The 21,962-nt window shown below is 36.8% G+C and overlaps 3 protein-coding genes across 3 annotated transcripts; 1 reads left to right on the top strand and 2 right to left on the bottom strand.

Moving 5' to 3' along the window:
- Positions 1-185: 185 nt before the first annotated feature.
- On the bottom strand, positions 186-4,066 carry LOC18992034 (subtilisin-like protease SBT2.1). The gene is made up of 10 exons (XM_006415384.2): positions 3,707-4,066; positions 3,228-3,360; positions 2,731-3,128; positions 2,551-2,646; positions 2,394-2,466; positions 2,016-2,298; positions 1,601-1,926; positions 1,242-1,512; positions 876-1,157; positions 186-791 (listed from the first exon to the last, which is right to left on the bottom strand). Exons 1-10 carry the CDS (start codon positions 3,925-3,927, stop codon positions 370-372), a joined length of 2,505 nt encoding a protein of 834 aa, XP_006415447.1. The 5' UTR covers positions 3,928-4,066; the 3' UTR covers positions 186-369.
- A 3,828-nt stretch (positions 4,067-7,894) lies between these two features.
- LOC112083970 lies at positions 7,895-9,660 on the bottom strand. The gene is made up of 5 exons (XM_024152197.1): positions 9,398-9,660; positions 9,169-9,301; positions 8,779-9,078; positions 8,473-8,697; positions 7,895-8,140 (listed from the first exon to the last, which is right to left on the bottom strand). Exons 1-5 carry the CDS (start codon positions 9,658-9,660, stop codon positions 7,895-7,897), a joined length of 1,167 nt encoding a protein of 388 aa, XP_024007965.1.
- An 8,175-nt stretch (positions 9,661-17,835) lies between these two features.
- LOC18992033 (pentatricopeptide repeat-containing protein At1g30610, chloroplastic) lies at positions 17,836-21,789 on the top strand. The gene is made up of 9 exons (XM_006415383.2): positions 17,836-19,235; positions 19,432-19,623; positions 19,771-19,852; positions 19,947-20,138; positions 20,253-20,366; positions 20,449-20,539; positions 20,634-20,791; positions 20,876-21,307; positions 21,388-21,789. Exons 1-9 carry the CDS (start codon positions 17,935-17,937, stop codon positions 21,730-21,732), a joined length of 2,907 nt encoding a protein of 968 aa, XP_006415446.1. The 5' UTR covers positions 17,836-17,934; the 3' UTR covers positions 21,733-21,789.
- Positions 21,790-21,962: the final 173 nt, after the last annotated feature.

Raw genomic sequence — 21,962 nt, 5'->3', positions numbered from 1 at the left:
GGAACTTGCATTTTCTAGTTTTGTTGCATTTGGGATTTAAAATTTTGATTCTCAAACGAGTATTTAACTATGGTTTGTTGTGCTCAGCACCCTTCAATATTGGAAAACAAAGCTCAAGAAGAAGGCTACTTAATTTAGACACACAGAAAAAATCAAAGATTGGATTAGATTAATTCAATCAACCTCATCAGCAAAATCACCACAAAGCCCACTCCAAAAACATTTACAAACTACACATTTCTCTAATTCTCTCGTTTTGATTAATGAACAAAAACATACATAAACAAACTAGACAAGTCTCTAAAGCTTTTATCAACCTCCTCAAGCTTGTTTCATCACACAAAAACTCTACATAGAACAACCTATTTCTCAAACAGCAATCTTGTAGATGACTGTCACCGGAATGTTAACCACATGACCTCTGTCTCCAAACAGCCCAATTCTCCCAAAACTCGCCGTCGTAACATTCTTCATCGCTTGAAAGACAAGACTCAAGACCCGTGTCTGACCGTTTCCGATTGTAAACTTGGCAGGTGAGACCTTAACAGAGACCGAGTCCGGTGCCATCCACCCCACTGTATATGTTTCGTTTGTAACCGATGCTGCAATATTCGTGACCCATCTTAGGACGGTTCGTGTACCAACGAGCTTAGCTATTGTGACTGAAGGTAGGTTCAGGTCAGAGGCTGCAAGGGAGGAGTTATACGCTGAGCAGCTTTCACCGGTGTAGTTGAAAACGACCGGTGATGATCCGTTGATGCGGCAGAGAAACTTCATGTACTCATTGTAACCTACATTTGCAGAAACACTTCATGTGAAAAACGTTGATCTAAAAAGATGGAAGAACTTTTGGAGGTTCAAGAAAGAGTTTTTACCTATGTCGAAAACCAAACCAGGGTCAAGAGCTGCAGTTGCATTGACGAATCCGCTTCCCATATCGAAAGGAGTTGCAGGGGACTGACTAATGTCAGGGTTTAAGACAGTGTGTTGTGCCATAATATGCTCACCTTTTCTGTCTGATAAAGAAGCTGTTGTCGAGAGCGCGGATCCAATGGCTGCAGGTGTGAAGTGAGGGAACTTCTGCTTGATGAGAGCTGCAACTCCAGTTACATGAGGAGCAGACATGCTTGTCCCTGATTCCATAGCAAAACGCTCACCTGAATACCGCCAAATTCAAGAGCTTAAAGAAGAGAAACACAAGATGAGTAATCTTGTAAGGAGAAATGATGATGTTTTATAACCTTGAAAATCAGTTGTACCGATGCCAAGAGGACTCCAAGCACCCCATATCGAGTTTCCAGGAGCTACTAAGTTTGGTTTCATTACATCAGCGTTTTCGAAAGAATCGTCTTCTGGGTCCGGTCCTCTAGCAGAGAAAAACATGACCTTTGGAGATGTAACCCCATAGGTAGCCTTCATGCCACCAACAATTCTAGCAACCGAAGCAGACCCTACGATTTTGCCTGAAGCATTGTCCCTCGATAGAGAAGTATTGTAGTACCGGAGTAAAGCCTGCGCATAGACAGAACATAGAAAGAGCTATAAGTTACATTCTTGTTCAGAGTGTAACTTACTTTTGATTCCAAGATTCTGATTATACCTGAGAATCTTGTGCAGAGGAGATAAGAATTCCTGGGATATCCATCGGAGTTGAACTCATCTGAAAACCAGTGGCAGAGGGATCCATGTAGAAGACAAGACCTGCTGCTGTTAAGTTCTTAGCTGTTATCAAGGCTTGTTTGATAGTTGAGACACCGAGAATGAACCGGACTGTATAACTACAGACAAGGATCTTTCCTTGCACCAGCTTCTGATCGTAGCTACTTGAATCTTGGCATTCCCCAATATATACAGCATCCATCACGGTTGTACCATTGCGTAGCGCATGTGCAGCTAAAATAAGTTTGTGCATTGTTCTTGTGCCAGCTAAATAAAATAAAACGAGGAACCGGTAACGTCAGGTCGATGGTGAAACTAAGAAAAGAAGCTAAGCTACAAACAAAAAACAGACTTACAAGCGAGTCCAACTCCAGAGATAGTGACATTGTTTCCGAGGATTAACGAGTTACTATAAACCCTGTCATGAGATGTAGCTCCTACTGTGAAAATCCATGGACTGAAAGAAGACATGCTCTTAGGAGCTGGTCCTGTGTTTCCAGCTGCTTGCACTACAAAGATTCCGGCTTTCACAGCTGAAAGCAATGCCATATCGATCGGGTTGAAGAATGTGGCAATACCAGGAGGACGTCTATTTGGTGTGATTGATAAGTTTATTATGTCAACTCCATCTTGAGCAGCCTGAAGGAAAAAAAAAACATCCATAACCATGTCAAATTCATAAAAAAGAAACATCTACATCAAAGCTTTAATTGCAAAGGTAACATTTTTTTTACCTGATCTATGGCTGCAATGATATCTGCTGCAAAACCTCCAAACCTCTTATACAACGCCTTGTAAATAGCAACACTAACAAGAAAAGAAGAGACATTTCACTTTCTCTATGAACTGTTCTGTTTCCAAAGCAAGTATCTTTTTGTGGTATTGACTTACTGAGCACGAGGAGCCATCCCACTAGCATTGCCAAGGTAATGACCGGAAACCACCACCGGAATCCCGTGATTCCCGGCTGCAACAGAAGCTGTGTGCCTGAATAAATCAACACAATATCAAGCATTAACCATTTTGGTGGTTGAAAAGTCGAATCAACATCGAGTGTGTTTATACACTTACGTGCCATGTCCCTCACCATCAAATGGTGAAGCATCGTCCTGCGATGAGTTCAAGACTCCTCTGCTGAGAGCCGACTCAGCGAAATGACGTGCTCCAATGAGTTTCCTATTGCAAGAACCAGGCGGGAAACCAATGGCGACTTCGCAGACACCATTAAACCGAGGAGGAACCGGATAAGAATGCCCCGGGATTTTGTCACTGAAACTAGGATGAGTGGGATCAATTCCAGTATCAATAAACCCTATAACAACTCCTTCTCCTGCATACTCAGAGCCTCCTTCACGGAGCCAAGCTCCACGTGGTAAACCTAAGAACTGTGGCGTGTGAGTGGTTGCTTTCTTAACCGGAAAATCCAGAACCACATTGTTCACTTCCTCTCTGGCCGCGAGTTTATCAGCCTAAAGAAAGAAAAAAAACGGTTTTCGAACAATGAGAACAAACACTAACATTTAGAACATTCACATACTGTTTCTTAAGAAAATTAGAGTTGAGAGTACCTGTTTTTGAGTAATAATCGCAGAAAACCCATTGATGAGATAGTGGTAGCTGTAGAGCTTAATGTAATTCTCGTTTCTCAACACTTTTCTCAACAATGAATCGTGAACTCTAATTATAGAAGCGCTTCGGTTCCTATATGTATAAACAAAGAGATTAATATCCCAATTAGAGAATAAAAGGTTTGAACTTGGAGCACAAATTCATCAGGCATGCCTTTATATCCGTTGAGACTTTCAGGAAAAGACCAAAGACACAAGCGACAACCAATCTGGGACCCCAAAATTGACGAATTTCAACATCTATCGGACCATGTCTCGATTGAGAAAAAAACCAAACCTTGTCGGAAAAAATCAACGGCAATTCAACGGAATTTTGAGAGAAAGGAAAAAAAAAAACATTGCGAGGAAATCAAAACCTGGATAAAGATTGAATCTTTAAAGAATGAATGGAAGAAAGGAGGTTTTTTTCTCCTACATACTGTGTCTTGTAGATTTGAGATGAAGTAGATGTAAGGCCGTGTTTGGAGCCACTCGTTTCGCTGCCGGAAGAATGAACAGATGGAGGGTGTTTGAGAGTAACAATGTATACAGCAGAAGAAGAAGAAGCGGTAGCGTTTTGGTCGGAGTCATCCGAACAGAACACAGAGGACGAAACCAAACAGAGCACAAACACGAAACGCACAAGAGAAGACACTCCCATGATTCTAGAGCAAAATTTCTCAGAAGAAAAAGGGAAAACAATGGAAATTGCAGAAACCCATTAGAGCTCCATTAGAGTAGAGTAGAGTAGAGTAGAGTATCTAAGAAGCAGAGAAAGGAAGAAGAGAGAGGAGAGAGAAAGAGTTATTAAGAGAGTTTTAGAGAGTACAATGGTCTCAGAGGTACTTTTGCCTGAAGAAAGAAGAAAAAGCCTTACTCGGTTTCTGAATGTTTTATTAATGCAAAGATCGGTGGAAGGACTTTTAACATCTTCTCATTTGTAGTTTCCATTTGTTTCCAAGTGTGTTTTATGCTTTGTAATGCATCTATTTAGCCATATAAAAATGATCGTCTTTGTTGTCTTCTAATTCATTTTTGTCCATATTCTTTCTTTTATGCATTTGTTTATGAAAATGGCATAGAACTTCATTTATTTGGCACACATAAGTAGGAGAAAAAAAAAATTCCAAAACCCCACATTTCTTGTTGTTTTTACATTACTCAAAATCTTGCGTTCAAATGTTCTACTAGTGGTTAAAACAAGACAACAAGTGAAAAAGTTCACATACAAAAAGTTTTTAGTTTTAACGTTCTACTAATCGTTAAAACAAGACAACAAGTGAAAGTGTTCACATACTTTAAATTCTTTATTTGTCTTTTATCTTTTAGGTGACGTTTTGTCTATTATCCAACGGTAAGATTCTTTGAGAAGTCGCTTTTGTTCTTCTTCTTAATAGCATCCGTGACTCTCTTTTGACCATTTTCAGCCACTATAGCAAAACCGATCACACCATAACGAATTTATCCAGACCGGTTCACACCAAAATACTCATCCCTCGCAGCATATGGGGAAAAAAACCAAGATTTTAACTTTTTCTTACTAATCTACTTCTACGAGTATACATGTGCTTTATTCTAGAAACACATGAGATGAAAAGAAAAAAAAAGTAGTATAAAGCAATGATTATTACCACATCAAAAGAAGTAGGGTCCGACTTATACTTTTAACCTTTTAATTAACACGAGTCATGACTCATTAGACTCGCTTTACATCATTGTATTTTACACGTTGGTTTCAACTCATACTAACACTAAATAGTCTCTCCTTTTATGGTATAGACCTTACTCACATGATCCGGTAATCTGACCAAACCGGTTAACTCAAAAAAAAAATTCTTGTTTCCTCACTGAACCGGACAATGTGCATTCTTGATTATCCATGTCAGAATCTACACACACACACACACAAAAACGATTTTTAGTATTTTCGGCAATGGACAATAGTTTTTGTTTACCAGTATTGTATTCTTGTGATGAAAACACAAAAAATGGTTAAGGTACAGAGATGTGCATAATGTTCTTACAACTTGACTTTGAGGGACAAGAACATTTGAAATAAACGACAAACCATCGTCTCAGAGTCAGAGAATGTTGAGATGCTTCATTTTTCTCACTGAAAGAGTAAAAAAAATAGAGGCGGTATATGTTTGTTAGAGCAAGAACCGGAAAGAGAGACTGAAATGCATAAAGAAATCAACAAGATGGATACAATTATAGCTCAGTATGATGATGCTTGAACATAAACACACAAAACTTTCAAAATGTAACTATGCAATAACATATATAAAGTCCCATTTCAAGGACTTCTTAAGTCCTAATCTCACACACAATACACCCATGGGAGAGAGAGAGAGAGAGAGAGAGAGAGAGAAAGAGATGAAACAGAGAATTAAAAGAACAGTGATTAAGGTGAGTTTTTCCATACACAGGTATGACAAAAAGTACTAGGAACAAAGCCTTGCACCGATTGGCCTCAAAAGCAGAAGCTATAAAACTGATAATTATGTGGATCAAGTGGAACTGAGATTAGTACCAGTTTCCTAAAAGGCTGATCTTGATCATACCATCCAATGTCAGATTAAGAAGATATGTAGAGTTGCAAATAAGCCTCTCGTGGGGGCATACACTGGCCTGATCCAAGAATGCCTCGACTCGGGAAACATCAAGAACGCAGGTTACATCTTCGATCAAATGAAGGAGGTCTGTAACCCGAACCTAGTCACTTGCAACATATTGCTAAAAAAAAACCAAAAATGAGACAAATTAAAACATTTCAGTTATTGAAATTCTAACGTAGAAAAGGCTGTTTGTTATGTTGTGATTTCTCTGAAATAGAAGAAAGTGGTGAGGGAGAACTGAGAAGGATATCAATGTGTTAACATCTAAAAAAAGAACAAAAAAATGTATGTGAAGCATTGCTGCTAACTGAATAGATCGAGTTTAAACATGATTAATTTTTTTTTTTTTTTGACATCAAACATGATTAATTAGTTGAGAGGATATGAGAATATGAGATGATAGCAAAGTTTCTCCAAAGATAATTAAAAGAAGAGAGAAGACTCGAGACTCAAACTCAATTCTTAACTATAGTTACTAATTCAAATTTTTAATTGATACTACTAATTTCAACAACTTACTTTAAATATTCATATTTCATCGTAACTTAACTTCTAAAGTTTTGTTTCTACTCCTCTCGACAACAACATTTCGACCGAGTGAGACTACAACTCCGGGAACACAACATAGCAATGATTTCCATGTTCTACGCTTCTTTTGGAAATCTATATATATATTTAGGTGGAATATATTAGGGAATATATCCTTTGAGGTGGAATATAGTAAGAGCATTTCCATCAGTGATTTATAAGAGGTTTTTGGCACGTTAACATATGCAAACAGAATTAAAAAAAAAATCGAAAAACCCAAAGCTATGAACCACTTCTTAGCTAAAAACTCGAAAATATGAGTTCATAAACAATGTGTTCAATTCTAATTAGACAGAGTTGATTTTTTTATTTTTTAATCAAAACTTTATGCTTTTTTTAATAAAAAAATTATATAAATAATTCAGCAAACCCTAATGAAGGATTCACTGTTGGAAATGGTCTAAGAGCCTCTGATTCTAACAATTCTATTTACGATGGAGGAATCAGTCATATTGACAAGTGTGATTTGGTAGACATCCAAGATTAAGACGTGGTTAGTATTTTGTTCGTCCTTCAAAGTGGCTACGTAGCCATGAGATGAGTGAATGACATGATTGTTACCATTGCATCATTAAGATCATTATACACCAAATCCAATAGAGCATCATGTTGTTCCGCTCGTATTGTAAGTAGCAACAACATGCTCCATTATCAATATGCTTTCAGGTTTTGGTTTTATAAACCGAAAAACTTTCAATTTGTAGGGAGAATAAAGTCCAACATGAGTCTTTGAGCTACATATGTCCACACGGTGAACCAAAGTAACCACATTAGAACTGACTTCTCGCCTCTCCAATTATAACAAAAACTTCAACATCGAGGTTCTCACTTTGTGGATCCATTCACAGTGGTTACGATCGGATACTCAAATAACCGCTTGACACTACAAGAAAACAAGGTTCAATCCCACGGAAATATCAGTAGTAAAATGGTGGGAATAGGCCATTTCCAACTATTTTCCAACAAAACTAAAATGGTGGGAAATCGATCATTGCAAATTTAAATTAGTGGGAAATCTATGGGAAATTTCCCACCGAAATTTCTGTTACAATAACGGTGGAAAATATCGGTGGGAAAATTGTCGGGAATTAGCCACCGTTTCGCGACGGTGAACCAACCAAATATTCTCACGGTTTACTAACTAAATATTCCCACGGTTTGTCAACCAAAAACTCCCATTATTTTCCCACGGTATCTGCATTAATAATCTCCCACTATTTTCCCACTATTTAGTATGTAAATCCAATTTTTTTACTAATTAATATTTTAAATTGCAAAATTTCTTAATTAAATTACCATTTCTTACATAAAATTCCATAGATGATAAGTTTCATAACATAGCAGTCTTCAAAACCAAAAAAAACATAAGCTAAACGTTAACTTAAAAAAGTCTTCAAAACATACATAAACTCCTAAAGAATTTTACTCTTGAGTGTCATCTTGGGTTGCATCTGCATCATCCTCTTCAAGCAATTCTGGAAACTTAACAAGCACCTTCTTTGCAAAACCTGAGAGATACTGGATGGTCTCAGCCATAGTTGCAATCTTCTCATTTGCCAACTGCAACTTCTCTTCATGTTCCAGATCACAAGACTTACTACTAGAAGTTGATCTTGAACTTAAGAGTGTGCCAAATCCAAAATGTCGTCCCTTTACCTTGGGTATTTCCTGAGATTTTAGAAACAACATTAGTGGAGATGCCAAAAAAAAAACTCACAAAAGCAGTAATAAAAAATTCAAGTCTCCATTGTGCATTATGCATATACGTATAAAATTCAATTCTTCACAAAAGCAATAATTAAAAAAAACTTAGAAAAGCAATTATGCATTTCAAATGGGCATATGTAAAAATTCAAGTCTTCACAAAAGCAGTAATAAAAAAAACTCACAAAAGCAATTATGCATTTCAAATGATCATAGCAAAAATAACAAATAAACAAAATGACAAATTTCAAGTCGTATGAACTTAACGACATCATGCATATACGTAAAACACTTACTTGCATAACTATGGCATTGATCTCAGTTTGGGAAAGGGTATTTGATTGAACTGACCCATCTTCAGTAACAGATCTGCGCTGAGATTGGGTCATCTCGACCTTCTCCTTAATGGCTTTGAGAATCCGCTTTGCCTTCTTGTCGGGTATCAAGCCGGTCTTTTTACATGTGTGCACCTCCTCCATAAACTCGACCATACCAGGCTCTTCTCCTCCATTCTCAACAGTCTTACATCCATGGAATTACAAGTTAGTGATATATACATAGTTAAGAATAGAAGAGCAATCAGAGAAGTAAAATTAGCTTACCATTTCATCCCAACGTCTGTAATATGATTTAGAGCCCATGTGATGTACGAATTGGCCATCACCATCCCTCTCACTTTTCCGGTTCTGGGAGTTTGTTTCAGCTGTTGAAGCAACTTTATTTGTGGTCCATATGTTGATGAAACCCTCCCAAGCTGTATCCCCGATCCATTCTGGTTTGTCTTTTTTGAGCTTCCATATGTCCTTCCAATCACTCAAGTTGTTTGTGTAAGAAGCTGAAGCTTGTTTATCAAACGCCTCTCTCACAATCACGGTAATGCTCTTGTCCCAATGAAACTCTCTCTGTTTTTTAGTAAACAGAAAACCCGTAAAAAACATGAGAAATACATATTACATAAAGAAGATTGAAATAATCATGATATTTTCACATACCGCAAAAGCTCGGAACCACCGGTCTTTGTGTTCAATAGGTAACTTGCGGTATGTGGGATAAGCCTTCTTCAGATCAGTTTTCATCATCCTCAGAATTGATTTTGTTATTTTCCCAGTACTATCACGTTTAAACCTACAATATTACAAAGAAACAATATGAAAAAACATAACCCATATCCCAAACAAATTAAGAAACAAGCTGAAAATGGCATCGATCTAAGTAACTTACCATGTAGCTCCTCCTTCGAGCTTGGGATGAAGTTGTGTGAGGAGGTGGCGTCCAGGAGCATCCAAAAGATCATCGACTGTAGCTGTAGTGGTATGTGCTGATGCTTGTGTCTCAGCATTAGAGGATGAAGGGCGTTGTGGGCTTCTTCTTGTGCGTTGAGACATAAAAGTCTCAAATTGCAGGAACGAGGGTGTATCATCGGGAGTGAATGGACCATGTTCTCTTACAAAACGGTCAAACTCTTCACGGCTCATCATCTCCATTCCCAAAAAAAATTACAGAGTATACAAAAGCAGTCAATACAGATGCACCGTTAAGAGAGACTAAGAATAGAAAATCAAAAGCAGAAACAGTTCAAACAACATTTTGACTAAGTATCTGAGTGAAGAGAAAGCAGTTCAAACAACATGAACCAAATTAAGCGAAGAAAAGAGGGAAGAAGAAGAATTACCTTCGCAGAATTTGTGATGTCGGCGGCGTCTAGAAACAAGAGGGAAGAAGAAGATTATTATGTTTAGGTAATTAGGGTTAAAGTTATTTGTCTAGATAGTTTACTGGCCCAAATTAAGTAAGCCCAATATTTACAAATGTTTTTGTAATTTGTAAAGCAGAAAGCATTTATGGCCCAAATTAAAAACTTAACAATATGTTTTAAATAATAACTAACAGAACCAGATATTAAGATGTAACGAATTATAAATTGAATTCCAGATATTACATTTGATGAACAAAACAAGTTCCAAATAATACAATAATTTTTTTATAACTAGTCTGAATCAGAAGAATATTCCGAAGAAGCTGAATCAATATTTTCTTCAAATTCCTCAAGCTCTTCTTCTGAAATATCTGTTATATCCTCAATTACTGGATTTTCCGAATCGATCAAATAGAAGTCATCCACCGAATGATCAATTGAACCTATGTGACCAATAGAGTCTTGTTGCAATGGCTCCTTCTCAACCACTCCGTACAGTCTACCCCTCGGATTTATCTGTGTAACAGTTATCCATGGATCTTGTTTATGCCTTATACGAGGATGACGAATATAACATACTTGGTTTGCTTGTGATGCCATGATAAAAGGATCGTACTTGGTTAACATCCTTGATGAATTAACTTCTATAACACCAAATTTGTCATGACGAACACCACTTCCAAGATTCGGATCATACCAGTCACACATAAATAATATGCATTTCAGGTTGATGATACCTGAATACTCTACTTCTAAAATTTCCTTCAAAACACCGTAATATGTTATGTCCCCAGCTTGAGTTGAGATCCCTGAATTTAGAGTTGGCCGATGTCCTTCTCGATGAATCTTAAATGCATATCCACGTGTACAGTACATCGGGGAAGACATTGCAAGTGAAAGAGGACCCAAAAGTAGCTCTTCAAACCATGTTGGTAGTGTTTCACCCCTTAGAGAACATGTATAAACCTGTAAAGTATAATAATTTGATTAATATAATATTTACATATCAGAAAAATATAACTACTTTAAAGAAGACACTTACATAAAACTTCAACCAAACCCAAAATTCCTGATATTTCTTGTTATTAACTTCGTCCTCTGTAATATTTGGATTCTGCATCCTCAATTGATCCGCATATATACTGTATAATTCCAATAAAAATAAGTATAATTAATTAGTATGAACTATTACCATTATACTGCATTAAAGGAAAATTAGGTGTAGCTAAAATTTATACGTTTCGTATGGCAACAATTCTTCGCAGTTTAGAAGAATATATGTATGCAAGTGGATCCTCTCTTGGTCTGTTAGCCACCGTTTTTTTTGTTTTCCCCCCAAACGTCCGATTTGTGCAAATATGTCTGGAACCGGTCTTATGTATTGCGGTTTCTCTCCTCCATCGTCGTAACGGCCCGGTTTTCTACTTCTGGTTTGGATTTGTGGTGCAAAGTACGATGAAGAAAAGTGTGAAGTCTCTTCATTAATGCTCTGAGCAACTGTTGACCCCTCCACCCTGCTTAAGTTTTTTACTTTCTTTTTCAAATGGAACATGAATCGCTCGAACGGGTACATCCATCTATACTGAACCGGACCACCAAGTGCTACTTCGCGAGGGAGGTGAATTGGAAGATGTTCCATAACATCAAAGAAAGACGGTGGAAATATCTTCTCGATATTGCACAAAAGAGCAGGTATATTGTCTTCCAAAATTTTAATACCATCTGCTGTTAATGATCTAGTGCATAAGTCTCGGAAAAATGCACCAATACCTGAAAAAAAAAACAATAAACATGAACATGGATATATATGTATATATATAAATATATTTATATATAGATACATATATATATATATATTCATACCTGCAATGGCTTCATGAACATTTTTTGGGAGGAGTTTGCCAAATGCGAATGGAAGCAACCGTTGCATGAAAACATGGCAATCATGACTTTTCATTCCAGATAACTTACCCTCATCATATTTAACACAGTTTTGGAGATTAGAAGCATATCCATCTGGGAATTTAACGCCATGAATAATCCATTGGAAAAACTCATCTTTCGCATCTCCATCCAATCTAAATATAGGGACAGGACCCTTTCCGTTTTCCATGAGATGTAGCTCTGTGCGATTACATATAGCAGGTAAGTCTAATCTAGACTTCAAGTTGTCTTTTGTCTTCCCGTGAACATTTAAGACGGTATTTATGATGTTTTCGAAGAAGTTTTTCTCGATGTGCATGACATCAAGATTATGCCTTAACAGATGGTCCTCCCAATATGGTAAATCCCAAAAAATACTCTTCTTGTGCCAATTATGATATTCACCATATCCATCAGTTGAAACATGTCCATTTCCGCCGCATTCTGCAGTTTCATATGCCCCAAAATCTCTTAGTTGCAATTTGAGAGAACGACCGCTTAATTCATTCGGAGGTGCATCACGAATTACTTTGTTCTTTGTGAACATCGTCTTGCTCTTGCGGTAAGGATGTGAACGGGGTAGAAATCGTCGATGACAATCAAACCAACTTGTTTTTCGTCCGTGTTTCAATTGGAATGCATCAGTACTATCTCCACAGTATGGACATGAAAGCCTACCATGAGTTGTCCATCCCGATAACATTTCATATGCTGGAAAATCACTGATTGTCCACATAAGCACCGCTCGCATTTTAAAATTCTGTTGATATGAAATATCATAGACTTCACTTCCGTGTTCCCATAACTCTTGTAACTCATGAATCAATGGCTGTAAAAACACATCAAGAGATCTCTTAGGATGTTCTGGTCCAGGTACGAGTATTGTGAGAAAAAGAAACTCACGTTTCATACATAAAGATGGGGGCAAATTGTACGGTGTGAGAATAACTGGCCATAGGGAATATTGTCTTCCATGTTTTCTAAATGGGTTGAAACCATCAGTACATAACCCAAGATAGACGTTTCTGCTCTCCGATGCAAAATTTGGATAAATTGACTGAAAGTGTTTCCATGCTTCTGCATCAGAGGGATGCACAATCTCTCCTTCATTTGAATGCTATGCATGCCATCTCATAGCTCCTGCTGTTCGCTCAGACTGATACAATCTTTTCAACCTATCTGTCAACGGCAAATACCACATACGTTTATATGGTACTCGAACTCTCCCGGCAGTATTCTGAAATCGAGGTTTACCACAAAACAAACATGACAAGTAATTTGCGTTTGCTCCCCAGTATATCATACAATTATCGATGCACACGTCGATCATCTGAAAAGGCAAACCCATACCAGCCACAAGTCTGTCTACCTCATAGTAGGACGCTGGACACAGATTATCTTGTGGTAACACATCTTTCATAAGATCAGTAATTGCATCAACACAATCTTCGGCCAAATTAAAATTTGTCTTGATGGTCATTAATCGGGTTGCAACAGACAAAGGAGAATGACCCTCTTTACAACCAACATAGATTGGTTGCTTGGATGCATCCAACATATCATAAAATCGCCTTGCTTCTAAATTAGGTTCCTCTATTCTATTGCCTTCTTCCATAAATGAAGGCATATTCTCGCGAAATGCATCATTTACCATTTGTATTGTATCTGTAGATCCTATTGTAAGTCTGGGTTCCGCTACCCTATCCGTTACAGGAGCATTCATATTAGCCAAATTCACTAAATCAACTTCGCCATGATTATACCATGTCTGGTAATTTGGCCTAAATCCTCGCTTATACAAGTGAGTCCACACTTTGTCTACGACAATAAACTTATTATTATCACACAAAGGACATGGACAAAACATTTTCCCTTTTTTTCGGGTAATGTCTTGATTTATGGCAAATTCCATGAACTCAATTAAACCTTTTTCAAACTCTTTTGTAATCAACCCTGTGTTAGAATCAACACGGGTATTATACATCCAGGATCTATCATTCAGATTTGGATCCATTTTGTTTGTAAGAATATATGAAAAGTGAGAAGGGAAGAGTGGTTTATATAGAAAAAATATCTCCGATGCTCCACCGATTTCCCACCGATTTCTAAAAAATTAAACGGCTAATTCCAACGGCTATAAACGGATATATTGACGCCACAGTTTTATGACCAAAACAATCGGTGGCAAATTTGCAATTGATTTCCCACGAATTGCCCATGTAAAAACCACGGATTTCCCACCGATTTCTAAAAATACAAATGGCTAGGTACAACGGCTATAAACGGATATATTAACGCCACAGCTTACCGACTAAAAAAATCGGTCGCAACTTTACAATGGATTTCCCACGATTTCTCAATGTAAATACCAACGATATTTGTTTCGTTTGTAATCCGTTGCAAATATCCCACGAAATCTCTATCGATATATTCCGTTGCAAATTAGCAACAATTTTCCCACCAAATCACTTAACCGTGGTTTATTTCTTTAAATTTCGTGGGATATTTTACCCACCAAAATTTTGGTGGGAAATTTCGTGGGAATGAACCTTGTTTTTTTGTAGTGTGAAAGCAGAGCGAAATCATTTCTTTGGAATGTGGAATTAGTTTTGTATGAGAAATAAGTTAAGAAAGACAACACATTATAACCAAATTGAATGGAAATTAGTTTTGATTCGGACAAAGAGAGATCGATCGTGTGAGATGAAAGGCGTAAATGACAATACATGGAATGTAGAAACAATTCAAATTAAAGGCATTAGATATTGGCCTTTGATTGGAAGTACACTATGATGATGATTAGAATGTACTAACTTACTATGAAACCAATCACTAAAATGTTACATGAAAGTGGTACAAAGTAGTGTTAAAAATACAATGGTTCAACATACAAGAAAAAATGATGGTTCAAAAACAAAAGTGACGGTACATTTTAAAGCCTAAAAAAAAAGAGTATTATGTACACTTTAGTTTGTACTACTCTCATTTAAAATTTATTCAAAATTTCTTGTACTTTATGCACTTAGTATTTTCAATGTCACCAATCAAAGTCATTTTATGATTTGTTCTTTTGACAACTAAAGCTAAACCAAAACTAAATACTTAAATAAAAAACATCTTAAAAATTTAAACATAAGAAGAAAGAAGAGAAAATCAGACACCATTGTTTTATCTATAAAATATAAAAAGCTGCATATGCGAAGACTAGTCAAGGTGCTTGTGAGTTTTTAAATTGTAATTTCCAGTACTAATGGTTAAACTTTAATTGGTCTTACATTGTTTTGGTCAAACCTTAGAATGTCTACGCCTTTGATTGTGAATAGCATTGGTCATCGATACAAATTCATCATGCATGTATTGAAGTATTTGAGTTTATAAATATTTGGAGGGATATTTTGTTCACAGATTTATTGATTTAAATAGTTTATTAAAGTATGATAAATGATCCAATACAAAGATAGTGCACTACCATTTTTTGTTTTCTACTAGAAAATGGTGTTGTACTAGGCCACGCTTAAATAGTGAACATTAAAAACTAGTAAATAGCAAATCCCTAATTAGTAATTAGTCTTCTTCTACCCATACTCATCGTCATCACTCTTCTTCCACCTCTCATTGTCTGCAATTTTATTCTCCTCCGATTCTTCACTCTTCCTTTTCCTCTTATTCTTCGTTTCTTCACTCTTTTTCACTCATCTTCTTTACCGCTTTTCACTCATCTTCTTTTCCGCTTTTTCACTTTTCTTCTTTCTTATTCTTCACCGCTTTTCACTCTCATCTTTTTCACCGCTTTTCACTCATTTTCTTCTCAGTTTTTTCACTATTCATCTTCTCCACTTCTTCACTTTTCTTCTTTCTTCTTGTTCTCTGCTTATTTATCCTTTTCAGATATTTTATCTTACTCACCATTATCAAGCCTTCAATCTCAAAATCGTGTCATCACTTAGCGAGAACCAGAAAATTTTTATCTCTCTTACATTCTCATACAAATATCCATCTGAAAAAGTGTCTTCATAGAAAATTAGGTGTACTCATTCCATTGGCGTTTGGTTTGATAGTGATTAATCCTCTTAAAAACAACTCAAGTTTCTCAATCACCTCCTTCTTCTTGCCTTCCTCAGCCTCTTTCTTGTCGACTTGCCATCCTCATCCACGTTCTTGTCTTCCTCAGCCATGTTCTTGCCATCCTCAGCCACATTCTTGCCTTTCTCAATCCATTCATCTTTTATAAACTTACCAGATGCACCGGTTAGTCAAAATATTTTTCTTGATTCCTCATTGAATCAAACGGCAAAAACAAACAAGATGGATACAATTGAACATAAAAACTTTTAATATGTAGGAAATGCCGATCCAATCTTTTTAGATGCTTTCTGCCAACTTTTTAAGTTAAATTATGTTCTTTTCATATTTTTTTTCAAAACCAACAATAATAAAAATTAAAATTTCATAAAACAAGCAAACTCTATATATAAACAGTTTATACGAGAAAAAAATTAATATTATTAGTTCTCTTTACATTTTTTTCTCTATAAAATCATTTATTAAACTCACGTAGTCAAATTTTTGAACTATATTAGCTTGAATTGCTAACAAATCCAATTCATTCAATCGATCTTTGACACATAATAGACCGCAAAATTTTTAGAACATTATTTCCTCAATAAAATAATTATTATTTTAAAAGACAATAAATTCAAAAAAAAATTAGTAAAAACCCCATATTATTACAAGACATGCAAATGCCTTTATTTCATTAGAAAGGCATATAGACTTTGTTCATATATAACTTTTAATATTTTAACTAACATATGCCTTGACGTATTTGATGGCTTACTTGTACTTTTGGCCGGGTCTGTATAGAGAAACATAAAGTCCCCATTAGAGCATTTCCAACCATGCTCCATTTTTTGCTGCAAACTCCATTTTGGAGTAAATTTCACTCCAACCCTACTTCATTTTTGACTGCAAAATGGAGAAAAAATAGAGATTGCTCCATATTTGGAGTAAACCTTTATTCTACTCCATTTTGCAGCTATACTTTTTTTATTTACAATCTGATCCTTAAAATATTAAATCATTATAATTTTATATTTTTTATCAACACATCATTATTTTCGACATTATAGATGGCTATATGCATTTTTTTTCAGATATACACTTAATATTTGTATGACACATATCACTTTGACTTTTATATATATAAAATTAAAAAATGGTCTTTATGTATGTATATATATATAACTATCGGTTTAATAATTAAGTTTTTATTTTATGATTCATGTTTATAAGATTTTTTGACAAGATTATAGGACTTTAATAGTTTAAAAAAATATAAAATAGACATTCATAAATTGGAAGAGAAGCTCCACCTCCAGAAGTTCAAATAGTTGATGATGACAATATCAGGTTCCAAGAGTTTCTCGGTCGATTTAGAGAAATCAAAGATAAAGAAGCTCATTTTTCACTTCGGAATGCATTAATTGATCATTTGTGGGAAAAATTTAGTAATTGTGATGTTTAAATTTCCTAAGTATTATGATATTATGTATTTTTCTTTATTTAATAAAATTTCTTATGTTTTTATGATTTTATGTAATATTTTATTTAATAAATATTTTTATTTTATTAAATTCGTAAATTATAAATATTTTAGATAAAATAAAAAATAGGTTATTTTGTAACTTCTAAAAGTTATAGGTTATTAAAATTAAAATAAAAGTAGAATCTATTAGGAATATTCTTTTTTGTAATCAAAAATTGAGTCATACGTTGGAGCAAAACACAACTTTATTTTGAAGAAAAAATGAAGATTTACATTGGAGTACAAAGATGATACCAAACTGGCTTCGGTTTGCTCCGGTTGAAAACAATCTAGGATTATATGGGTTTAGATCAGTAAGCTGAGGCCCAGTAATATTTGGACTTCAAACGAAGACATCCCGTTTCCTTGTGCGTAAAAACTACGCCACGTTTTTACGTATTGTAAAGAGACGTCGAGTAGTTTTATCTGCCCAGCCACGTCGGACGGTGACGATAGCCGATAGGGTTCAACGACGATTGAATTCTGATAATGTCGAAGCTTTTGAGTAGCGTAAAGAAATCATTAGAGCTTTAGTGAAAGAAGATTCAAACAAAAATGGCGGTGATGATTTCAACAAATCCCTTCGTTAACGCCTCGTATTTAGACGATGGCCGGAAATTTTGCTGGGATTCACGCCGGAAGCCGGTCTTTCCTCAAGCGTGCTTGAACTGCCGGCGATTCGTTCATCGGTCGAGGAAATCGAAGAAAAATGTAATATTCTGTTTGAATTTGAACGCGAAGGAGGTCGGTTTGCAAACATCGGGTGATGGAGGTTTTGAATTCAAGCCCAATTTTGATCAGTACCTGCAAATCATGGAATCGGTTAAAACAGCGCGTAAGAAGAAGAAATTCGACAGGTTGATCGAAGATAAAGTCGAGGATGATGGTGGCGGAGGTGGAAATGGTGATTCGGAAGTGAGAAATGGGGTTTCAGGTAGACGATTAGAGCTGAGAAGAGATGTTGAAGATGTGAAGACTAAGAGTGGTGAGCCAAAAGATGAAGGGTTCAGGAGGAGATACTCGAGGCAGGAGATGGTGAGCACCGATAAACGTAATGAGAGAGGATTCAAGAGCAATGAGGAAAATGGAATTCAGAGGATAACCAAAGATGTGAAATGGAGTAAGAGCGGTGAATCTTATTCAGTGACTGCGCAAGAAGATGAGAGCTTCAGGAGAAGGTACTTGAAGCAGGAGATGGTAAGCGGCGATAAACGTAATGATAGAGGTTTTAAGAGGAATGAAGAAATTGGAATTCAGAGGATAACCAAAGATGTGAAATGGAGTAAGAGTGGTCTATCTTCTTCAGTGACTGCGCCAGAAGATGAGAGCTTTAGGAGAAGGTACGTGAAACAGGAGATAGTGAGGCATCACCGTTCCTCTGATACATCGAGAGGGAACGAGGGGATCATCAAAGGAGATGAATTGGGGCTCGTTGTTGAAGAAAGGAGAAGTATAACCAAAGATGGAAGATGGAGTAAGAGTGGTGAAACTTCAGTGATTGCACCAGAAGATGAGAGCTTCAGGAGACAGTACTCGAAGCAGGAGATGGTTAAGTATCAGCGTTCCCCTGATGTATCGAAAGAGATTCGTAGAAGTTCCAAAGGAGATGGACTGGATCTCCTTGCTGAAGAAAGGAGAATTGAGAGACTAGCCAACGAGAGGCATGATTTCAGAAGTAGCAAATTGAGTCAAATCAGGAGAACGGGTGCTGCTAAGAAATATGATGAAGATGATGATAGCTTGTTTGACATGGAAAGTCCTGCCTTTAGGTTTTCCGATGAGTCCAGTGATATAGTGGACAAGCCAGCTACTTCGCGAGTCGAAATGGAAGACAGAATCGAGAAGTTAGCAAAAGTGTATGTGTTTTAACTTAAGTTAAGATCTAGATTTGGTTCCTCGATTACCTGGAAGAAAGAAACTAGGAAGTAGTTATTTATTTGGTTTAGCTATGTGCTATTGCAGATGCAATTAGGGAGTGAAATTAGTAATATTGGTTTTGAAAATATTATCAAATTCAGCTGAGTTTTATGTTAAGGAAGTTTATTTCGCTAGGTTGAATGGTGCAGACATCAATATGCCTGAGTGGCTGTTTTCCAAGGCGATCCGGAGTGCAAAAATCAGATATACGGATTACACTATAATGAGACTGATCCACTTTCTAGGGAAACTTGGAAACTGGAGACGAGTTCTTCAAGTCATCGAGTGGCTTCAAAGGCAAGACCGTTACAAATCAAACAAGATAAGGTAACTCTTTGACTTACTATTCTAACTAGTGAGCTGTGGAGATACTGCACTGGGAACCTGTTTGAATTCAGTTGTAAGACTCTAGAGTCTATTCAAGTCCTGAGGATAAAAACGTAACGTTGACAAAATTTATTATTTTGGATATAGAATCATCTATACAACTGCACTAAATGTGCTTGGTAAGTCAAGGAGGCCTGTGGAAGCTCTCAATGTATTCCAGGCAATGCTGGTAAAACCCGTATGCCATATATGCTATGCCTGTATGTCTTCTTGTTGCTTCTGGTATAATTTGTTTTTTTTTTTCTGTGTGTTTTCTTCTCCAGTTACAAATCTCATCATATCCGGATATGGTAGCATACCGTTCAATTGCAGTCACGCTTGGACAAGCTGGGCATATCAAGGAACTCTTTCATGTGATTGACACTCTGCGATCTCCACCTAAAAAGAAGTTCAAGCCAACGACACTTCAAAAATGGGATCCCCGGCTTGAACCTGACGTTGTTGTTTACAATGCGGTCAGTAATTTATAACTGTCTCATTCTTGTGTATATATCTATAGACTTCATTTATCCCCGGAGACATACAGTGAGTCGTCTAATGTGATTGCTGGACATGTATTCACCACACAGGTACTCAACGCATGCGTTCAACGGAAGCAGTGGGAAGGAGCATTCTGGGTTTTGCAACAGTTGAAGCAAAGAGGGCAAAAACCTTCTCCTGTCACCTATGGCCTCGTCATGGAGGTGAAATATCTCTTCTTGTCATAACAATTAATTTTGCTTATCAACGCGATTGAGTGACGGATTTGTATATGTGCCTAAGCAGGTGATGCTTGCGTGTGAGAAATACAATTTAGTTCATGAATTCTTCAGGAAGATGCAGAAATCCTCTATCCCTAATGCTCTAGCATATAGAGGTACATACTTTTTGTGAACTCTTTGTCCTTTTCCTTTAGATTATTAGTTTTTGAATTCCCCTCTGAATAGTAACCATCTCTACCTGTGAATCAGTTCTTGTTAATACTCTGTGGAAAGAAGGTAAAACAGATGAGGCCATACAGACGGTTGAGGATATGGAAAGCCGTGGCATTGTTGGATCAGCTGCTCTTTACTACGACCTCGCTCGTTGTCTATGTAGCGCAGGAAGGTGTAATGAAGGGCTTAATATGGTAAATTTTGTAAATCCAGTAGTCCTTAAGCTTCTCGATAATCTGATCTAAAAGGCTGATCTTGATCATACCATCCAATGTCAGATTAAGAAGATATGCAGAGTTGCAAACAAGCCTCTCGTGGTGACATACACTGGCCTGATCCAAGCATGCCTTGACTCAGGAAACATCAAGAACGCAGCTTACATCTTCGATCAGATGAAGGAGGTCTGCAATCCGAACCTAGTCACTTGCAATATAATGCTTAAAGCTTATCTACAAGGTGGTTTGTTCGAAGAAGCAAGAGAACTTTTCCAGAAGATGTCGGAAGATGGAAACCATATAAAAAGCAGCTCGGATTTCGAATCAAGAGTATTGCCAGACACTTACACGTTCAACACGATGCTAGACTCCTGCGCTGAACATAAAAAGTGGGATGATTTCGGTTATGCTTATTTGGAGATGTTGCGTCACGGATACCATTTCAATGCGAAACGCCATCTCAAAATGGTACTTGAAGCTAGCAGAGCAGGAAAGGTAAACAAAAAACGAGACAAATTGGAACATTTGAGTTATCAACTTGTCTGAGAAAATCTCTCGTGTGTGTGTGTGATCAGGAAGAAGTGATGGAAGCGACATGGGAACACCTACGGCGGAGTAAGAGGATTCCGCCGTCGCCTCTAATCAAAGAAAGATTCTGCAGGAAACTCGAGAAAGGCGATTATGTTTTAGCGATATCTTCTCTTGCTGATCTTAATGGCAAAGACATCGAAGAGACAGAGTTACGGGCATTTTCAACGACCGCGTGGTCCAAGGTCTTGTCTCGGTTTGAGAAAGATTCAGTTTTGAGGTTGATGGACGATGTGAACAGACGTGTGGGTTCGAGAAGTGAGTCTTCGGTTTTGGGGAATCTATTGAGTTCTTGTAAAGAGTTTCTGAAGAACAGAACACAAGTGGTGTAAGTTATTTGCGAATCTAATGTTAAAAGAAAAGGCATGTGATGTTGTGATTTCCTTAAATATATATAAAGTGGTTAAAGAGACGGGTATAATAATGTGTTAACATAGCTAAAAAGCAAACGATTTTTCTGAAAGTGTCTTGTATACGAAACAAAAATGTAATTTGAAAAAAAATTTATCTATATACATTTTTGAAAAACTTTTTTTCCAAAAAATGATTTGACGTTCAACAT

Source organism: Eutrema salsugineum, unplaced genomic scaffold, assembly GCF_000478725.1.
Source record: "Eutrema salsugineum unplaced genomic scaffold, Eutsalg1_0 scaffold_5, whole genome shotgun sequence".
Lineage (NCBI taxonomy): Eukaryota > Viridiplantae > Streptophyta > Magnoliopsida > Brassicales > Brassicaceae > Eutrema > Eutrema salsugineum.
The sequence above is the reverse complement of the archived record's forward strand: the minus strand, read 5'-3'. Positions and strand labels throughout refer to the sequence as shown.